The following is a 23,150-nucleotide window of genomic DNA, read 5'->3' on the forward strand; positions in this document are numbered from 1 at the left end:
ATCAAGAATCATAGTACGAAATATGAGAAAATAATCTGTTTCAAGGCACTAAAAACCAAACAAAGGTAGGCAGAAACTGAAAAATACAAACTCTTGAATAAAAGATTTATCAAATGAGCTATTCATTTAACTGTCCATTCCCTTGTGAGCACTTCCCAATTTGTACAGTTCACGGGTGACAGAATTCAAGCAGAAAAGTGAAAGGTCACAATTTGGGGCTGCCAGAGCAGCTTAAAGTGAAAGTAGGAGATGCTTTGACATATAGAGCCATAAACCTATATAGAATTGATCTCAAATCCTTACCTGTGACCTGAACTGTATACACACAGGATAAGACTGCAAAGGAACTCATCAACCCTAGAAAGGACTAGAAGACTAAGAGGCCGGCAGAAATTTCACTACGTCCTCAAGGCTACATGATACATTTCAGAGTTCAAGTCCTATCAAGCTCAAGAAACTTGGTAAATTCCTCAAGATTTACATGCTTTAGGAGTAAGAAGTAAGTTCCAGGATAAAGGTTTATGACCTGGAAATAAGATTAAAAGCATAGAAGTCCCTCTCTCTCTCTCTTCCTCCCTCTCCCCTCTTCCCCCCCCCCCCCTCTCTCTCTCTCTCACACACACACACACACACACACACGGCTAAAATTATGATCAAGATGACCCACCAATAATTTAACTACCTGCTAAAATAAAATGTTCCCCTCTTCAGAGGAAAATAATAAAATCCAAACTCTCCACAATGTATCAACCCAATGCTCAGTATACAATTGAAACATGAGACATGAAAAACGCAGAGAGCTATGACAACAATCAGGATAAACAAGTAATTAAGAGGTCAATGCTTTGAACATAGAAATAAACAATACAACCTCTGAAATTAAAAAATAACTCATTGAACAGGTTTAACAGTAAATTAGACCACAAAAACATAAAGGCAAATTTAAAAACATATCCATGCAAGTTATTGCAAACTGAAGAAAAAAGAGTAATAGATTTAAAAGATGTCTTGTGGGACAATATCAAGCAGTCTAAATATATGTAGTTTAGTCTGGAGAGAAAAGTGACAGAATAAGGCACAAATGTTACGTGGAGAAATGGTGACTAGCATTTTTCCAAATAGCATAAAAAGTAATCCACAGATCTTAGCTCAGTAAACCTCAAGCAAGATAAACACAAAGCCACAGTAGGAAGATAACACTACAACTGCTGAAAATAGAAAGTAAGAAACTAGATATCCACATAAGCAAAAATTGAACTATGACCTCTACCTCACACCACGTACAAAAATAAAAAATAAAAAAGTTTTAATGGGTCATTGACCTAAATACAAAAATAAAAGCTAAAAAAGAAATCATTGGAGGAAATCTTTGCAACTTTGAGGAAGACAGAAATTTCTTAGTAAGACTCATACAGTAATCATCATAAAAGCATATATGAATAAATACATTAAACATCATCAAAATTAAAATCAATTGCTCATTCAAAGGCACTATGAAGAAATAAAAAGGAAATCCACAGACTAAGAGAAAATAGTCACAACACAGGCATCTGAGAATCCTATCCCGAGTACACAAAAGGACAGATGACCCAATTAACAAAATGAGCAAATGATTTGAAGACATTTCCCACAAGAAGATATACAATGGCCAATAAGCACAATGAAGTGCTCACCATCACCATGCATCAGGGAAATATAAACTAAAAGTGCAATGATACAATATATCACTGCTCAACCACTAGAGTGGTTATAAAGACTAACAGTACAAAATGTTAATGAAAATGTGGAACAACTCAAACTCTTTATAAAATACTAATGCAAATATAAAATTGCATGATCACTTTGGAAAATGATTTATTTGGGAAATACCAGGTATGACACAGAAATTTCACTGCTAGGCATTTACTCAAGTGAAATAAAAACATATTTTTAAAAAAGACTTGTAGAAAAATGAGCCATCATACAGAAAAAACTAAATGAACTTTTTGGCCAACCCAATATGTGTTTTCAAATCCTCTCATTTGGTTCTTACATGTAGCGATGGTGGAGAAGCACTAATTCATTGCCACAATCATTCCTAAATGCTGGCAGCTGCAGCCGAATCCTGTAATGAGTATCAAAAATACAGATTGCTAAATCCTAATGCAGGCACAGTGAACAGACTCCCTCAGGGCACAACACAAAATACAGCCAGAGAGGAAAGCCTCATGCTCAGCCAGGTTTGGAAAACTTTCACCTAGTACCGTGCTAATCAAAGTGTGTATCGGTATCACTTGGGAGTTGATTAGCAAAGCAAAATCTGGGACCCACCCCAGACCTGGTCAATCAGAACCTGCATTTTATCAAGACCATCTGGTGATCCCCAAGTTCATGAATACATTCATCTTGTGCATCCTTGCCTTCTTTTTTATGGATGGGAAGGCAGGTCAGGAAAGTTAAAGAACTCAGCAAACTTAGATAAAGGGTGTCTTGGTGGGAGAAAAAACATAGAACCTGGCCTCACTGTCTAAGACTTCCTGTTCTATCACACTATATTTCTGAACTGCTGTCTAAGCTTCTGTTTTGCTGTAACATAAAGGAAACACTTCCTTTTTACAGCGTTATTCCTTCAGACAGTAGGAAAATAACTGCATTCAACTCAGTACCCCTGCATATGAATCCCGTTCCTAAAGAAGATCATATGCAAACTCTGAGGTCAATAATCCTGGCTGATAGGAATTTCTGGAAGAAGGCTATATTCAGCCAACGAAAATAATATAAAAGTATGTGAAATATTTCTTCCCTTTCCACAGCAATTCCAAGAAAAGAACATTTTCCTCTGAGCTGCTCCTACACTACCTGTATTTGAAATGATTGGACAGTTTTTTGGCTTATTTTTTTGTTTTTATGAAAACTGTGTATTCTGATCCAGAAATTCATGGACATTAACAATGGGTAAAGGGGGGGGCGGTTACATCTCTCTCTCCCCTCCCCCTCCCATCCTCTCCTCCTTTTAAATGCAAATAACCCTAGGGGACATATTTCAGAGCACTAGCACAGAGAAGTTTTAAAATATTTTCAGAAGTGCTAAGCCACACAAAAGAATTCTAGGGTGCTGACAAGGAGAGAAGACATGGAGTTGAGGTGAAGGCAAAGAACTTCACAAAAAGAAACCAAAACACTGAATAAAACACTTTCATTACTTTACAGTTTTCCAAAGTTTTTCAAGACTACTTCTAAGGAAAGCCGATCAGATGCTCCTCTGATTGTATTCACTTAGTCCTACCTTTGGGGAAGCACACCAGCCAGAAATCATCGCTTTTATTCCAAAAACCCTAAAACCCAGGCACAGAGCTGCTCCAGCAGAGGTGGAGTGCAGGCAGAAACCGGAAGCCTGGCTCGGGCTCTTTCAAGCTGCTCTCCCAGACCATCCGCCTTCCCTGAGGAAGGACCTGTGTTACCCCAACCTCCACAAGCCTCCGATTCAAGGAGCTAAAGAATGCACATTCCCAACATCAGCAACCAAGAAGGGAAATTTGAAGCTTAAAAGCAACACAATAAAATCCATGTAGCAATAACCACTAACATTTTCTAAGAGGTTGGTAGAAGGGGGCATTGTTGAATATTTTCAACAATGCTGATTGTCAAATATTCATTATAAAGTTAGGTTTTGGTTTAGGATTTTTGTTTTATTAACAATTTACTTTGTTTCTCATCCAAATCAGGCTCTTATTAACATCTGAAGCTACACGTTTCTAATCCACAAGAACAGACTGACTAAGCTAATTGCCTGGCCTGTGATACTCTTTTCCGAATGTCTGTAAGTAGAATACAGACATCACCTCTGGACACAGTCACTCTAAGCTCCCTTTGGTTGCATTCTTCTTTACTTCAAGGGAATAAAGGGGGAGCTAGATGACAAGGTGATTATACAGGTGATCACTACAGTGTCAGTCCAATCTGGCTGTCTCCCAATTTCCCCTTTCTCAGGGAAGTCTTCCCCACCTGTGTCTACACTCACATGTTCAAGTCAAAATCTGGAAAGTCATCCTCATACTTCTTCATTCATGCCTTCAATACCCCACTGACTCTACCAACAAATCACTTCTCTTCATCTCTATTGCTACCATCCCAGGCCGTGTCACCGTCATCCCTTGCCTGGACTATTGTCAGAGTCTCCTAAGCTGGTCCCCTAATATCACTCCTCCTCCCTCCAATCCAACCTGTCGTTACACAACAAGTAACCCTTCTAGCCAGATCTGTCCACGGCACTAGAATATAATGCAAAAGCCAGGGCACTAGAATATTCAGTTATGGGCCCTGAATAGCCAGGCCCATAACTGTCTCCCTCCACCCTTCCTTCCCATCTTACTCTTTTTTTGCCCACTGCAATCCAACTGCACCAGCATTTAAGCTTCACAAACTCAGCCAGCCATTTTCTTTTTCTGTCCTTAGGACTGATCCCATATTTTCTCATTGCCCGAAATATTCCTCCACCCACATACCATCTAGCTACCTCTTACTTTAGGTCTCGCTTTAACACTACTTCCTTAAAAAGGCCTCCCCTGACATGATCTCCCAATAGAAATGAGTCCCTCCTACCCTTAATCATAGCACCCTCCCCTGTTCCTTCAAAATGCTCAAAATTTGCAGTTATATATTTGATATGAGTCACCTGAATGCCTGTTTCCCTACCAGACTCCAAGTCCCACGAGGTCAGGGACCACGTCTGCTTGTTCATCACTGTACACCCACGAGTGTTTGTCAAATGATCAAATCAAATGTAACAATTCTGATTCCTGTGTAAAGTCATACGGGAATCAATAATTATTAGAGCAATGTTAGACACTGTCAAGAATATAGGTAAGAATCATGCTAAGTATTCCTCTTCAAAGAACTGACAATTCTGTTAGTTCATATATATATATATGCCTGGCTGGTGTGGCTCAGTGGATTGAGTGCTGACCTGGAACCAGAGGATTGCTGGTTCAGTTCCCCGTCAGGACACATGCCTGGGTTGTGGACCAACATCCCCAGTGCAGGGCATACAAGAGGCAACCACACATTGATGTTTCTCTCCTTCTCTTTCTCCCTCCCTTCCCCTCTCTCTAAAAATAAGTAAATAAACTGTATTTTTAAAAGAAAAAAAAAAAAATATATATATATATATATATTCCTAAACAGATTTCCCTGCACTTGTGAATTTAAATCGTGGAATAGATATTATTTTTTAAACTTGTCTTCTGGGTGAGCTATATCTATAGATATATTTAAGTTTCATAGAACAGTAACAACAAAACCATTACTGAAGCACATGTAACACATTTTAATTGGGCTAAAGTCCTGGCACAGGTGGCTAAATAAAAGCATAAATAATGTGTACGTCATGGCCACATCCACCCTGTTGTTATCTGGGAGGTGCACTGCCCACTTCCGCTAAATCAACAACAGAATAAAAGGCTGGTATCTTTCCTGCCCTTACAACACACCTTTATCCTTCAGTTCTTCAAGGAAATGTGTGTACGTGTGTGTGTGTGTCGACACATACACTTTGTACCCTTCCACAATGAGACTAATTATTACATAATAATATTACCAACATTAGGCAGACCATCACTGTGGGAGTTTGAAATATGCAAAAAATATCTGTTAATTTATTCAAATTTGTTCAGCTGTCATCAAAGTTAAAAATATGCCTCCATGTTTCATCTCCTGCAAGATCAAAGGTACATTTTTAAGTTCCTGTGTGTCTTTGATGGCATTATTTTTCCATCTAGCCGAAGTAGTTCAGAATGCGTAAGCTACTGAATATTTCTAAGATCTAGAGGTAGGAATATTAGAAATTTTGTTATAAAAATATTTCTATATACAAAAAAGTTCAACAATTCAAAGTCTGTACTATTAATAGTTGGTGTTTTGTTCATGAGAAGATGGGTTTCTAAAACGGACACTGGTCAGACTCATCAGAAGGAAAATATAACCACAATATGGCCTAGAGATATAGTCTCCAAATACAACAAAAACCCTTTACATGAATACAGAGAATGACAATTTTATACTGGATTTTATTACAATAAAATTTCTTAAAATACCTAAGGCCATAAGACATTCACTAATTATATAATCTTAGATAAAAGCTAAATAAGTCAAGATGTGTTTATCAGGGGGAAAAAGTATTACACACTTAATGATTCAGCAGCATTTTTTCAATCCTGCGAATAAACAAACCTTTTTTTTGCAAATGAATTGTGTCTGAAGGGATTATACATTTTCTTGGAAGTTAACCTTTTAAGGCAATTGAACACTAATGACAAGATAACTAATGAAGAATTTCAATTAAAAGACTAGTCTAATCTGCCCACCTGGTAGAAAAATAAGCAAAGCTTTTCTGAATGCATTGACAATCCAATTAATTTTCTAAAGCTTTGTCCTATTTTATTTTAATTTCTATTATCTATGCACCAGGAGTTAATTGTTCAAGGGCAAGATACAGATTACAAATTCAATGCAATTCTCTCCTTTGGCCAGATTTCACTGGGCCAGTCACCAAAAGAGGCTGACATTTCTGCCTTCTTCAGCTTCTTCAGTCACTGCCAGTCGCTGACATGAAGAGAACTGATGTTTCTTTGGCTCTTAGTAGGTTTTTGTTGAGTAGAGAAGGGGTGTCTGTTTGGTTTTGTTTTATGTTTTTTGGGTTTTTCCTCCAACTAATTAAGTCCTTGATAAAGTGCATCCAACTGCTTTTAAGATCAGATCCACCAGTTTATGGAAATCTCAACTCTAAATACTTTGCTTTCTTCAGGATAAAAGAGAAAGGAAGGAAGGGAGGGAAGGAGAGAGGGAACCTACCCAAACCTTATCTTAGAGAAAATAGAAAAAAAAATAATATTAAACCCTTCCTATCATGAGGCACAGTACAAGACCTGCTACATTTGTGGCTTTACTGAGTTTTTCCAGCAGTTTTAATAATTCTGGAGAGTCCTGGTATGTCACTGCAGGACAGAAGTCTGTGTCATCAAGATAGAAACGCCTTTGCTTTGTTGAGAGCACCGTCCACTGAGCTTGGAAATGCCCTGCTGAGTTCCGGAAAGATTACCAGTTACCCTGACCAGAGGTGCTCCAGTAGAGGGAGAGACTACTTTAGGAATAAATAGGAGAATGTATTATACCTTTCATTCCTCATTCTCAGAGGAGATGTTTTGTTCCCAAGCCCAACTCTCTTCTTTCCACCTGACATTCTTTCTTTGGTCCATCATATTTATATGTACTGGCTGCATATGACGTCAGTTGTGGACATGTTTCACGCCCTGATACGAGTCAGTACAGTGAATGGGCATAAATGCACTCACTCTGCACACAGCACTTACGGGGGGTATAAAAGAAGAACATGGCAAACCTTACCCCTAAGGATTGATGTTACGCCTCAATACCTTTGACAGAAATGGGGAAATACCAAAGAAATTAAGTCTGTTTGAAGCCAAAACCAATGCTAAATTCAGCTCTGGCCACATGGAGTTTTAGGTGACTTGTGAGAAGTATAAGAGGAGAAATTGTACAGGCCATTGAAATATGGGGCTGGAGCACAGAGAGAATAAAGCCAGCACAGAAGGTAAGTTTGCTCTAAGAGAAGGGTGAAGACATAAGAAAGACAGCTGAAGGTTGAACCTGGGTAACTATTCATTCTTCAGAAGGGAGGAGAGGAGAAGAGGGGAGGGAGGGAAGCATGGAGCATGGAGGGAAGGGGATGAGAGGAGAGGAAAAAGGGAACAGAAAGAGAACCCAGGAAAAAGGGCAGGAGAGAGTGCAAGACATGAAATCAAAAGGTGAGCATGGATACGGAAAGGTAAGGGAGCACAGTCTCGAATTCTGCAAAGCCAGAAAAGTATGGACAAATAAAAGGCCTTTGGAGTCATTTGTTCATTTGCATGTAACCTTCTAGGAAACTTCAACAATATGGTATAGACAGAAATAGGTTGAAAACAGATGCAACCAAGAAGTAAAGACAACTACAGATGGTGCATTCGAAGATTTAAACATCTCAGTGGTAATAAAACCAACAGCACCGATACTTATACTGCTCTTATGTGCCAGACACTATTCTTAGACTTCACACGTACTACCTCATTTAATCCTCACTCTTAACACCATAAGCTAGATACTATTATTACTTGTATTTTACAGAGGAGAAAACTAGGTACAGATAAGTAAGCCATCAGAGCCAGGACTCTAATGCAAACCCCCAGAACCTATGGCTCTTAACCACTGTGTACACTGCCCTCACATAAAAAAAAAAGAAACATCGTTTTTATCATTGTGTTCATTACGCATCCCCAATGCTTAGATCAGTGCCTAGCACACAGGAAGCACACAACAAATTTCTGTCGAATTAATAAATGATTAACTAGAAAGAATATGAGGATGAAGCAAAAGGATGGGAGTTGTTTTTAAGACACTTTATTCTGGGACTATTTAAGCTTCATCAAAAAATTCCTCTATTCTCTCAATGCTACTAATATAAGAAAATAAACTCATTGTGTTTTAATTTGCCCCAAATAAAAAAAAAAAAACATACCAGCAGGCAAAAAAAGACTTATAGAAAAGGTCAGGATAAAGGTTAATTTGCCCCTCAGTCCAAGTGAGTTGTTTGATTTCAGTTGAACTTGGCGATCCGACCATGGCTCTGCAGTCTCTAAATAGTCAAATCCATTTTCCCTCTCCCACCAAATACAGTATAGGACTGTAAGCTGCCCCTTAGGGCAAAACACTCAGAAAATACTTAACCTGGAGAGGATCGATTCTCAATGATAAAACTTACCATCAATAACTCCTAACTGCAAAATTGTTTTTAAAATAATTTAATAAGAATATATAGACTTTTAACAAGTCCTTTCTTGCATAAAGTAGTTGAGCTTTTAAGCCCTTAGAGACTTGAACAAAGAGATAGAAACTATTTCAGCTGTACATCAAGTTGGAACAGATGAGCATGAGATCCCTTACACATTCTCCTCTCACGCTCTCAGGAAACCCATCTGATTGGCCCTCTACAATGCAGTTTCCATTTTCAAATGTACGCATTCATGAAATGTTTTAAACTATGCAATTACTTATACAAGCTTAATTAACAGATTTAAGCAGCATTGTTTTGAGGGGAAAGTCCATTATGGACTTGTTTAACTTAGGAGACAAAATCAGAAAGCATTTATTCAACTAGTACTTAGGACTGTGTGCTCTTCACAGTGGAGGATGTTAAAGCATGTGCATGTATGACCCAAATCCTTACAGAGCTTAGTTCATATGTCAACTTGTTCGTGACTTCCCAGTTATGTGTCAGTGCCTTTAGAAACTGCTATGATTGTACATTAAGCTCAGATCTCAAATCGCTTATCTCTTGAAATCAACAGGACTTCATACATAGTACTTATATTTCTCCCAAGAAAGAAAGAAATTCATTTCAATGAAATTTCATGTAGCTTTTCAACCACTTTCTTATCTAAATTATTCTGCTCTTTATTTAATTTTCCTACCTTTTCCTTGTGAAAACTTAATATATCGTAAAACAACTATCTAGAATATATACAGATGTGTCTATTTTAAGAGTAATTCATACAGCCAAATACTAAAATGTCTCAACCATACACTGATTTATGAGATTAAATTATTACTGCCCTCATTCAATCAAGTATTTTTCAAGACTAAACCTTCCAATATTAACTTCTACATTACATAAAGTAAGGATATTAAATAATTCTTTTCATTCATTGCTCGATGATAAAAAGGGGTCATGCCATCCATTATTCAGTTAGAGTGTTTGGTGGGATACACTGAGGTGTCTTTTTCAATTTTATTAAGCTATAATTGACAAATAAAAACTGTATATATTTCAGGTTGTACAACTTAATGGTCTGAAGTACGTACACATTGTGAAATGATTAGCACAATCAAGCTAATTATTTTATCCATTACCTCACAGTTATCATTTTCTTTCCTTTGTGTGTATGTGACAAAAATATAAGATGGCCTTTTTAAAAATTCGACTCTGCTTCCGGTAAAGGGAAAATGTTTCATAAATACCCATTTCACAGAGCACATCAGGACTGCTTTCTTTAGCCCGAGTTTCCACAACAACCGCCACTAGGTTTTGGGTTGTGACTTACTATTCATGTTCATTTTATTTCACAACACAGCACTTTTATTCATATAATTGCCATATGCCACACTTTAATTTTCCCATTAAAACTAATTTTGTTTAGCACATTTCAAAGCACATTTCAACATGCAGTTTCTAACCCTCGCCCCCGCCCCCCCCAAAAATCTCTAAGTCCAAGATTCAGATTTGCTGATTAATAGGAAACACCACTTAAAGTAATATTACCTCCAATCATATTTTGGGGGGTAATTTAGTAAGTTTGAAGAACTTTGAAAAGTATTAGTTTTAGCTCTGCCTTTTATTTTAAAAGTTTGGATAACGGAAAACTACTAGAATCATATCCTAGGTAAATAGCCATAAATCTGTGAACTGTCAGCAAAAGCAAAGCACTCCCATGGACTGATGCACCAATTTGACATAAATTACACCAAGACATAGGCTAGTGGGCAAATTTTACTGAAATATAATATGTCATCTATATAGTCATCTTTCTAGTACAAACCTTATTTATATGTCATTTTCCTTATATTTCACATATTTACCACCACACTGAAAGGATTTATTATAATAAAATTTTGTCCATCTGCCAAAGTAAATGTTCTACGAGTCTAAAATTTATTTAAATTTATTCCTTTGCATAAACTGTCTTTATTAACATCCCATTCAGTCACAAAACATTTACCATCAATAAGATTGCAATGACTACCTTTCTTGGTTTTACTTTTCTATGTATATTTTAAATATTTTCTCCGTGAAGCAACAACTAACTACATTGATTTTAACTTCCAATCAAATCTGAAGAAAAAAGAAAAAAAAACAGGAAAAGAACAAAATTAACTACTTGGCTCACCTGTGACAGAACCTACAGTGACCTCTTGTGGTAAGTCCTAACTACAGAGTTTTGGAGAACAATTGGCACGACCTTTGCCTAGGCCGGACACTGGAGAATGTGGAAGCTTGTTGGTGCACGCTAGCAAATAGCTGTTATTAACGATGAAAGTCAAAGGTAAATAATTGACTAAATGAAGGGATTTCTTTTTAGAAATCTAATCAATCTCTGTCAATTAAAATAATCATAGCTGCTCCCTTCTATCAAAAAATAGTGTTTTATATGGTTCTGTTAGTAGGGCAGTTAAAAGATGGCTAGGCACATGGATTTCATACACACCCTACTTCTGGAATCAAGCAAAAGATAGGCAAAGAGGGCAGTTCGAATGAAGCCCAGAGGGCCCTGGGGTAAACAGCTCTATAGTCAGGAAAGTACTGCATTCGTTATATAACGCGATGTGGGCTCTAAAGCAAGAGACAATCCTCTGGCTTATTTATGGATGTAATTTAGGAAGTTGTCAGTATAATTTTAACCTCTTTGATCTTTTAGTAGTGAAAGTGATACATTATAAGACTGGGTAAACCAATGCTTCTAAAACACTATGTGAGTTTAACAATATTTCCTAAATTGTGATTTAAATGTTAAAGAAAATCTCTCAAGAGAAAATACCAAGAAATTTATACCCAAAATACCCATTTTTTCACCATTTCTTTTAAATTAGATAATACCTAAAAGTTACTACTCCTTTTTTGTTTTTAAATCACTAGTTTATTTCCTCTCCTATAGGTTCTTTTTTAGATGTTTTTACAAATATGAATTACAGCACAAAATAATTTTGGATATTCCTATGAGCAAAAGATAACTGAGTAAAAAACTTGCTGGTGCAGCTGGGTATCTCAAGAAAAACAGAAATTGAGTATATTGAACTTCTTCTCTTGAAAGTTAAGTGGTTCATAAAATATTACCTCCACTGTCTTCTTTCCTGAGCCCCTTTTATCTCTAAAGAGAAAAACATTCTTCGTTTTTCATAATATTCAAAATATTAAAGAACAATATTCAATTTCTAATAAATATACACTATTTTCAAAGTTACACTTTTTCAAAATGGCAACCTAGTCCACTGTTACCCAAAATAACCACTTCTGCTGATTTGTCGAGGAGTCAAAGACAACATCTGATAAAATATGCTGCCCAAAGACATGAACACACCGAAGGCCTTGGAAGTGTTTGGTTTTTTGAGTCTAAAATCCAATCTAATAGTTCTAAAAACCATTGTTCCATTTCAGTGACTTTCCCTTTGCCCACAAGTGTACTTGCTCCTTACAGCCCAGTATATGTTGATGAACAGCTTGCATAAATAATTGAAATTTAAATGAGTGAAGATAGCCTAGCAATGTTGCAGACACAGCTTTGGTCGATAAGCACTTGGGGCCAGAGACCCTCTGTGAGACATTGCACAGATGTGATGAACTCGCCACATAGTTCCCAAACTCTCCCTACCTACCAACTTATCTAAAAAATGTATTTACACTTTCGACCTTTACAACTTCTTGGGCTAATAATGTGCTCTCTATACCTACTAGAATCACATGCCAAGAGTTATTGTAATTCCTTTTATTTGTCTGAAATGATCTGGTCTTTTATCTTAAAACTAAATAAATTCCCTACGTTTAATATTTTGGGATTTTTCTTTAAAGTATGTGTGTATCCATCTTATTCAATAGCCCTCATTATTTGATTTTATTTTACTTTATTTTACAGACTAAGAATCACCAGCAATAATTTGAAATGTCTGCCCATAACAGACTGAGTCAACTAAATAAGAAAAATAAAAATCCCATCTCAGGAGGTGGGAAATAACAGCAAATAGGCTATAGTGCTACTCTGGGGCTCAGAATATAGCACCATTATTCTGGGAAATTGCAACTGAGGAGTTTGAAATTTTATTAGGAACTCCTCACATTTAAAAGCATCATCAAGAAGTTGTCTGATGGATTTCTAATTGGCTGAGATTTCAGCTCATTACTGATATCCATGGACAAATAAGTGCCTGATGTTTTGTTTTCTCTTTGTGTCTGTTTCCCTTTCATGTCTCATCTCAATTATCTCCCTCCCTCTGTGTGTGTGTGTGTGTGTGTGTCTTTCTCTCCTTCTCTCTCTCCCCCCCAACTCACCTCCCTCCCTTCCTCTCTGTATTTCTATTACTTTCTACATCTGTCTTTGTGTGCAAGAGAGAGTGTGTTTTCTTCTGCACTATCTTTGTGTCTAGGTGGATGTCAGTCTGGATGTTAGTCTGTGTGCATCTCTATGTATATGTTTCTGTTTCATCTGACTCACTAAAACAAGAAAATGATGTTGTATCAGAAAGAGAAGCCTTTCATGGACTAAGACAATCCCAGCCTATCTGTCCAATTCTTAAATATATTGGGAGTTATCCCTCCTTTTCTTTTATTTTTCCACTAAAACTCTACCAATACTTCACTTGCAATGTTGTTAAATTAGTGAATAATGAAATCTTCACTGTGACAAACTCCATCTGCCTCTGAGAATTCTGAAGGGAATTTTCTCTGTTAATCCCAATTAAATAATTTCTCAGAGTAAATTGATCTATTCCTATGCCAAATCATATAGAAATGGCAGTCCCTATGGGATACTCCCACATGAATGTGTAATTTAAAAATTACAGGTGTAATTTTAGCACCTGTAAAAGTGGTTCTGAGACTTCCCAGTATTTATTACATACACAAGCACATATACTCACCTCAGGCATCTGACATCTTTCAAACAAAGCTCAGAGGTTTTGAGTAGCAGCATTAAAAGTTCGCCATAAGCAATTAGAGGTGGTATGTAAAATGCCAAAACAGATCAATTTTCATTTGCACTTGGTGTTATCCATGAAAAGAAACACTAAACCAATGAAGCAATTATGAACATGTGAAAAAGATAGAACATTCACCAACTTAGATGGAAGATGTAAAATGGAGGCAACAAAAGCAAGTATTTCTAAGCCACACAAGGTAAGTCTTAATTTCATGGTATATCTGAAATAAAAGCTAATCTAAAAACTGACTCATAGTTCCAATCTGTATAAGAAGTTTCAACTGAAGATGCTGTATTAGGAAACTTCAGCCAAGGAATTATCATCTGCTTTCTGGTTGCCCTGCAGAGCAATCGAGAACCTATATAGGTTTTATTCTTTATTTTGAAAAGTCCTTTCACAGAGCAAAATACAAGGAGTTGAAATAACTCAAGAGGATGAGAAAGCTGAAATAAGACTAATGTATGTTAACTGATTCTAAGGGCCTTTAAATATCCCAAACTGTCTGTTTTAACAATAATAACCCCTCGTTAGGTCTGGAAAAATATTAACTGAAGAAGGTAATAAACATAGAAATTGCCTACTATTATAAATTTATATTTTATATCATCATGAAAAAATCAAAAACACATTTGAAATCACACTGGAATAGCTAAAAACATTACAGGTTTTTTAAAATTAGATCCAACCCAAAAAGTGTACTCTAGACTGTAGAGTACCAGATGTTGACCCCTGTGGAAGAAATAAAGTCACACGTCAGAGCTTTATGAAAAACAGCTCGAGACGTTTAAATGTATAGAGTCTCAAAACCAGGGGAAATATGTGCAAGCCCAGTTTTAGAGGAGATCCTAATGTAAGAATTAATATAATCGAAGCTACCAACCCAGGGAGGGCATAATTGTGTTTAATTGTTTATTAGCATTTGAGTGTGCTTCTCTCTTGCCCACTAGGCAGGGAACTTCTTCAGAATAGAAGTTTCTTAATCACTTTTTTATTCAAAGGACCCCACAGAGTATCTGTTGTATAAGACACTCCCCTGAAATATTGTTTTAATGAATAAACGAATGAATAAACAAACAATTATGGAACTGCAGAGAAGATCTGAACTGCTTTGGTCCAAGCTCTACTGTGACCAATACGCAGAAATGTCCCTCTCACAGTTCTCCCAGCAAGGGATTTAAAAACAGAATACCAGCCCCAAGAGGGGGGCAGGGGCATACTTCACCTATCTTTTACCTTCTAAAACTGAAAATTCTATAAAAGAATTAAAAACAAGTGAAAGATGTAGAGATTTCAGTAAACCGCAAAAGTTTATTAGGTCTTCAAGTGTGAAATATATAACCATCCCCATTCAGAGGATATTGGAGGAAATAAATGCATAAATAGATGGCATTTTACAGACAATTTAAGGCAAGAAGACCTTCACATCAGTATCAAGGTAAAAATGGCACTTTTAACATTCTTTCTCTAGTTACTTTAAAAGCACAGAAGCTACTGCTCCCCTTCTACATTTCTCCTGTTTAAGTCAAGTCAAATATCATATGAACCATTATAAGCCAATGCAAATTTTTTTAAAGAAACTTTCAACATATATTTGACCATAGTAATTGTCTTCCCATTGTTCAAGTATTCTCTTCATTAGGTTCAACTTCAAGTACTCCCCCTAGCACAAGGGTCCTTCCAGCGGTGCCCATTGGGCCCAAAAGCCAAATCAGAGACAAAATCTTATTAAGTATCCACTTTCGCAGCCATTCTCAACTTGAAGGAAGCCCTTGCACTGAGATTCAACTCTAAGAATTTGTTCAGCCTCTGCAACCTACTTGGGGGGAAAATGTAGAAAGAGGATGGACAAGAAATACAGCCCTCACCAAACGGAAACTCAACACTATTCTCCAGATGTACCTGCACCCTACCCGCCCCCCACCCCAATAGATTCCTCCTGTTTCTGGCTCTAGACAGGTGGGAGCGGGGTGAGCACGTCCTGAGGAGGAGGCACAACTAACTTTCCAGCACCACTTCATTCCCACCCCCAACCAAAATCAGGTCCAGCTAGTCACTGAAGCCACCAGGCTGGGCTGTCTGCATCCCCCGCCCCCTTTGGGAGAGGGATGGGATGGGGGGCGCACACGCGTGGGCAGGATAGAAGTAGGGGTGTTCTGAACTGCAACTCTTCTTACCACTGGAGCGCCTGACGATGTTCTCCAAAAATGTGTTCTGAGGTGCCACCAGCCCTCTCTTGCCCCCCGGCATCCTGGGTCTGGAGAGCGGCGGCCAGGATCCGCGGCGGGGGAGGGGGGGATGCAGGAAGAGAAGGTGGAGGAAGAGTAGGAAAAGGTGGAGGAGAAGATGGAGCCGAAAGAAGAGGGGGCGCGGCGGCGACGGGGTCCCCTGACTGTGTCTCCAGCCCAACCCGGATGAGCAGCTCTGGGGAGGAGGACCAGGCAGTTCATGGTAGTAGCGCTCCCCCGGCCGCAGCTGCCCAGACTGTGGCGGTGCCGCACACGGGGCTCGGGAACTGCAGGCTCCGCGGGGCACAGTGCGCCTGCGCCGCCCCCGCTGTCGCTGTCCCGCCGGTGCTGATGCTCAAGCTACTGCTGAGGCTGCTGCCGTGGTGGCCGCCGCCTGGGCGCGGGCTCAGCATTTCTCCCCCTGCCCGGTGCCCCGAGGTCAGGGGAGCGGGAAGGGCCAACTCAATCACCTCTTCCAGTCACTGCCAGCCCAGACCCAGACACCTTTCCTGCGCCTTCCTTCTTCCGTTGCCCCAGCCCACCCTTCTGCAGCAGCTGGATCACCACTGCCCCTCGGAGCCCAACTTCTGCGGGGCTGTGCGCCTTGTGTCCGTTCCTCTCTCCCTGGAGATCGAGGCAAATGCCCGCCGTCCAGTGGGGCCGTGGAGTGGGAGAGGAAGTGGGAGAAGCAGGCAGGATGCCGGAGAGGGCAATGGGCAATCGGAGGGATCACATTTCAGCGTCTCCCGGTGGGGTCCCAAGCCTCAAACGTGTCTGCTGGGTTGCAAGTGCTCCCGCTTCGCTGAGGCTGAGCACGGAACAAGGACTGACTGGGCGGTGCACTGGACGCACAGCAGCCACCTGACGCTGCTATGCCCACCCCCCTTCCTAACGGCTTCGGCTTCCAAAGCTCAACACAGGAGCTTTCAGCACCGGTCCTACCCCACGCGGCGGGGTCCGAGCCAGATAGGGTCTGCCTAGGGCTGGGTCTGGGGAAGGAGAGCAGCAGCCACACAGGGGCGCTTCCCCAGAGCTGCGGAGCGCAGGAGACGAGTGGGGAGCCTGGCTGCGAAGTTGCTGAAAAGGTTGCACTTAACGCAAGGAGCAGGGAAAGAGGGTGAATAATTCACACCCGAAAGAGGGTGCAGCGGGCATCAGTTGCGGTGGAAAACCAGTGAAGGCGATGGGAGCAAAGCTCAGCAGGGCTGGAGGTGCGAACAGGATCCGTCTCTAACAGCCCTCCATCCACTCGTAACCGGGGACAGGAGTGAGGAGTGCAACCGTTAGAAACAGAGTCCAAAAGCCGGAATTTACCGTGGAGAGAGGACAATGGCATACATGTGAATGCATCTGGGAGAGATGTGGAGAAAAGGGAAGCTCATGCTGCAGCAGCTTTTCTTCCTTAAGACAGTGGTTCTCAAAGTGGTCCTCACTGGCAGCACCTCCTGAGAACTTGTTAGAAATGCAGGTGATGGGGCTCTATATACCCCAGTGCTAGGGAACCCGGAACCAAGGGCCAAGGGCAGGGCGAGGGGCAACAATCTGTTCTATCCATCCTTAGAACAATCCATCCTTAACGGGTGGATTTTCCCCCTCCAGGCAAACATGTTGCACACTCTAATCTGAAAAGCACACTCTAATCTGAATAAGGATTCCTCTCGGGAAGCTCCATCTGGGCCTGTCCAGAAAGGGCAACTGCATAAGCAGGGTCAACGAGTGGGGACCAAAGCTGCACCGAGATGGTCAGAGGCTGGTGGTGAGGGGAAGCATGAAGCAGTGAAGGCAAAAGGAAAGCTGGACAGATAGTCCTCTTTACATAGGTCAGAATAGGCTCGTATGCTAGGTAATCCCTGTTAAAAACAGTCAAGGCTAAATTGCCCAGAGGCAGCAGGAACCCCTGGGCTGGTGTATGAGGAAACATCTGCTCAGTGCCAGACCAGGACCCAAAGGGAAAAAAAGGGAGGGGCAGTGTCTGACTTATTTGGAACCCCTAGATTCGGGGTCCCCAACCTCCGGGGCTGCAGACCGGTACCAGTCCAGGCCTGTTAGAAACCTGGCCACATAGCAGGAGCTGAGCGTGAATGTAATATGCTTGAATCATCCTGAAACCACCCCCCACCCCTCTGGAAAAATTGTCTCCCATGAAACCAGTCCGTCCCTGGTGCCAAAAAAAAGTTGGCGACTGCTGCCTAGATTACCAGTCCCTGGCCTCCAGTGACCATCGCTCTCTCTCCTGAGCACCCCCAGGAAAGGGCCCCAGCCTGTGGCGGACAGACATCAATGCACAACCAGGATCCAGGTTTTAGCTTAGGGTCATATGTTCCCTCTGCTCTTGGAAATGTCCACCTGTTTGCCCAGTTGGCAGCTGAGCAAACCCAGAAGACTGACTGGAGGCAAAGAACAGTTTGCTCTGCTAGAATTCTTTCTGCAAAAAACCAAGAGACTGTGGCATAACACTAGACTATTTGAACTTTCTACCCAAAGCACTGCTGGTGGTGCAAGTTTCTTCCCTTACAGCTAGAATGTCTTCTGAATACGTGGGTGACTTTAATTGAATAACAAGGGACTCAGGCACAGATTGGACCCTTGTGGCTCACCTGCCTCTGACATAGCTGAGGTTACAGCTCCTTCCCTGCAGTTGAAGCAGAGGGGAACCGCAAAGACATCCTTAACAGCTGGATTTTCCCCTCAGATGAATTTTGTGTGACCTATGTTCATGGCAAGTAGACTATTGTGCAGACCGATCACGGTCCTACACCAGTGATTTTCAACTGATGTGCCGCGGCACACTGGGGTGCTGCAAGAATTGTTAAAATGTGTACTACCTGACTGTTGATTTAGTCAGAGGCACTGACCTCTTTTCCCTTAGGTTTTCAGATTAAAAAATTACAATAGCCAGAACAACAATAGCTATCCAGTGTGAATGAATTAAAATTATACCTATTTTTGTCAGATCAGCACAAAATATATTTTTCCGTGGGCTGCAGAATCTTAGGAATTGATTTATGTGTGCCATGAGATTTTTTGTAAAAGTTTGAAAATTGCTGCCATAGGCTAATCAGCCATTCAGAGACTGGGGTGGTGAACAGGCAAGCTAATCTTTTTAAAATATACACCAATATGATTCATAGACTGCTACCCTAGACTTCTAATATGATATGATAAATCCATCATCAACATAAATAGGAAATATTTCAATTCTGTATGTTATTTTGTACCTCACCAGCTAGCTGCCCACTCTTGCCTCTGGCTATTGATATAAAATCTTGGCTTCCCAGCATTTCCCATCAAATATAAATATCCCTGTTCTAAATCACTCCTCTGTGGGTGTATTAGCTCACGCCTCCCAAAGAGGAAACTCTTGAGGACCCCATTAAGACACAGTCACACCGTTACTGGTAGAACTTCCCATTCGTTTCCACTTGCAGATTTAATTAAAGTGACATTTACCCTTTCTTCTCTGTCCTTAATAACTGCCTAGTGTTACAGCTTTTGGATTATTTTAATTATTGTAAAAAATGGTAGCTATAAAGTATGAAATCCTTGATTTTCTTCATCTGCTAGTTTAAATTTTCAATTCACAGAGGAAGAAGCAGAGACTCAGAGAAATGAAGTACCTATCCAAAATGACATGGTGCTTTAGAGGCTTCATCAAAACTAGAATTGGGTCTCCTGACCCTACAGCCAGAGCTCCTTGTAAATAATAGAAAATAACCTGATTTTGGCTTAGTGTAATAATACCCAGCAACATCCAGTGATCTCTATTGCCATCATTCATTTTGTAGCACTAGAGACAAGAGAAACCCCTGACAACTTAAAACAGCTCATAAACAAAATAGAGTTTAAGAAAATAGAGCAGCAATGTGTGGACTTGCTGGCCCTAAGGCAGGTGCTGGCAGATTGCAGCAAGGCGCCAATACAGCATTTCAAAAGCATTTTGCAGACAGAGTCCATATGTTAGTTATAACCAAACCACAGGACTTAACAGGTGAGACAGAGAGAGACAGGAATCTAAAAGCTTCAATGTCACACAGAGGCCTACTTTTTGTTTGTTTTATTGCAAAGGTTCCATTTTAAAGCAGAATCATTTGCCCTTTCCTCCTCTCTTGAGGTACTGTAATTAGAACGGTGTTGTCTGTGAGAACCAAGAGTTCAATACCCAGGGGTGTTTGCTGACTCCCAAGTCAGAGCCATGAAATGAACGAAAGCTAGCTGAACTGCAGGTGTGTTCCACTTTAACAGCAACAAACATGAAAGTGAAGACAGAAAACTGATACATTAGGAGGTGATGGCTTGTAATTACCACTGGTTTGCTGAAGGATTCTTTTATCAAGCACCCTTTCTTAGAGAAGTTTTAAATGTAGTTTATTCGTCAGTAGTTACAATTACATGTAAATGCTCAGAAATGCATTAGAAATAAGTCCAGCCTGACAATATTTGATCCCTTATGTGAAAATGGCCTTCCTGTGAGAACCCACCACGGAAATAATTTTTCTCCCTATCCCTGCTCTGTTTCTGAGGTAATTTCAGCAAAGGTCTAAGGTGCAATCTTTGGATGTTAAATAGGCGGTTCTGATGGAGGAATGGAAGGAAGGAAGAAAGGAAATGGCCAGAATTTGTTCTCCATCCTGGCCCCCAGGTTGGTCTCGTTAGCAGTGGTATCAGCTCAAACCACTTCCTCCTCCCCAGCCCATTCCCCAAGCCTCACTCTCTGCCTCCCCCCAGAGCCCTACCACAGCTCTAGCAGTGAAATATCGACACTACTCAATTCCTTTGCATGCGCCAAGTCCCACACTTATACTTATAAACTTATAACCTTCCTCCTTCCCCAATCTCCCCACCCCCAACGAATCTAAGTTGAGAGAAAGCAGAATAAAGATGCAGTATTGGCCCTGGTTGGTATGGTCCAGTGGGTTAAGTGCTGGCCTGCAAACCAAAGGTTGCCAGTTTGATTCCTAGTCAGGGCACATGTCTGAGCTGCAGGCTCTGTGCTCAGTTGGGGGCAGGTGAGAGGCAGCCAATTGATGTTTCTCCCCCTCTCTTTCCCTCTCCCTTCCTCTCCCTCTAAATATAAAATCTTTTTTTAAAAGATGCAATATTGCACAGAGAGAGGTTCAATGCTTAGACTCTAGACCCAGACTGCCTAGAATTTAATCTTGCCTCTGCAGCTTACTAACTATATGGCCTAAGGCCAGTTATTTAGCCTCAATTTCCCATTCTATAAAATGGGAATAAAAATCACGTATTTAATAGGCCTGTTATGAGGATTAAATGAGTTCATATTCAAAAGCTATCTGGCATGTAACAAGTACCCCATAAGTGTTTGTAAAGTAAATAGGCCTTTTCATTCCCTTCTACTTTTATTTCCAGTGAAAGCTGTAGGTGTAGATCATTACTAATGTTCACCAATATCCAGATGTCTTTTCCACCTCCTTGAAATTAGCAGTGGCCATAAACTAGCTCTGGTCAATGAAATGGGAATGGAGATGATGTGTGAAAGCAGGTGAGAGCCAGGGCTCAGTTCTCAGTGCTCCTCTTCCTCTGCCTCATGACTATGGAATACTGAGCAACGCAAGGAAAACAGCTGTACGGAAGTTACCTAGACCTGCCATTGACATTGTACAACCAGGATTTACACGTCTGTTGTGTTAAGACACTGAGATGCGGGCACTATTTGTTACTGTATTGCAACCTAGTCTATCCTGACTGCACAGGTTATGAACATGCTTTAAGTACAGGAAGTTAGGGGAATGATAATTCCTTGCCTGCACATTCCTGGGGAGCTTATAAAAATCCCAATATCTGAGGGCCATAGCCCCCAGACCAAGTAAATCAGAGTTGCTGAGCACGAGACTCAGACATCAATAGTTTTAATGTTCCCCAAGTGATTTCACTATGCATCAGGGTTGAGAACCACCATCCTAGAGCATCGATTTTCAACCTTTTCCACCTCGTGACACACATAAACTAATTAATAAATTCTGTGGCACACCAAAAAATATATTTTAGCCAATCTGACAAAAAAAATAGGTATAATTTTGATTCATTCACACCAGATGGCTATTGTTGTGTTGGCCATTGTCATTTTTTTATTTGACAGTCCAACCGAAAAGAGGTCAGTGCTCCTGACTAAATAGTCAGGTACTGCATGTTTTAAAAATTCTTTCAGCACACCGATTGAAAATCACTGTCCTAGAGATACTGTGTCAAGATCCTCAACTCCCAAGGGTAGGTTACACCTACCCAGCAAAAGAGCCAACCCTAACATACCCAGCTCTGAGTTTCTCCATACTCGCAGCTGCTGAACATCTCGAGAGGGAATCACAAAACCCCCAGGCTGATGCCCCGTAAAGTCAAGGCCTTCAAACTCCACTTGCCCTTCTCAATGCAGCCCAGTCTTTCTACACATCCCCACTCAACTCTCCTTCCGTACTCTACAGCAGCTTTCTCAAATCCCTCTCTTCACACTTCAGATGTCCCAGAAGGTGACTCCCAGAGAATGGGTCATGCTGCCCGTCAGTAGACTCCCTGCCTGGGCTCTCTCTTCCTTCCCTTCCAGGTGAGCAGGAAGCAATTTCCCTCTCCATCACCTCACCAGCGCTCTCTCGGGATCCTCTTCTCTTGTGACCCTGCAGGGACCTCACTTTACTGATCGTCTCCTGGTTCCTCTCTCTTCAACATTTTATAAGCTTTAAAAATACTTCCTTAATTTTGCTGTTTGCTCTAGCGTTTGCTCCATCTCTCCCACCCCTTCGTGTCAATTCTCCGAAGAGTACTCTGTAGTAGGTGTCGCTCCTTCCTTGCCTCCTACACACTCCTTAACCCACCACAGATTGGCCTCCACTCCACTATTTTCCTAACTGCCTCCCAAAAGCCATTTTCTGAATGGCCAGATCCAGGCAATTTCATTTTTATTTTACTCTACCTGCCTATGACATTTGACCCTGTTTCCACTCATCTCTTCATACCTTGGACTGCCTGGTTTTGAGTACTGGTTGTGTGACCTCAGTATTTTAGTTAACTTATCTGTCCCTGAGTTTTGTATATCTGTAAAAAGAGAGGAGTAATATCCCTGGCCAGGTAGCTTTGTTAGTTGGAACCTCATCCCAAAAGGTTGCATGTTCAATCCCCAGTCAGGGCATATATAAG

General features: G+C 40.6%; 1 protein-coding gene across 1 annotated transcript in view; it reads right to left on the reverse strand.

Annotated features, from left to right (window-relative positions):
- The window catches only part of KCNH5 (potassium voltage-gated channel subfamily H member 5), a 245,160-nt gene extending 228,973 nt beyond the window's left edge, over positions 1-16,187 (reverse strand). The window contains exon 1 of the mRNA XM_024567911.3: positions 15,951-16,187. Within this exon, the coding sequence (XP_024423679.1) occupies positions 15,951-16,023 (73 nt within the window). The 5' untranslated portion in view covers positions 16,024-16,187. The remainder of the gene's footprint in view (positions 1-15,950) is intronic.
- Positions 16,188-23,150: the final 6,963 nt, after the last annotated feature.

The sequence above is a fragment of the Desmodus rotundus genome, chromosome 7 (assembly GCF_022682495.2).
Source record: "Desmodus rotundus isolate HL8 chromosome 7, HLdesRot8A.1, whole genome shotgun sequence".
Classification (NCBI taxonomy): Eukaryota; Metazoa; Chordata; class Mammalia; order Chiroptera; family Phyllostomidae; genus Desmodus; species Desmodus rotundus.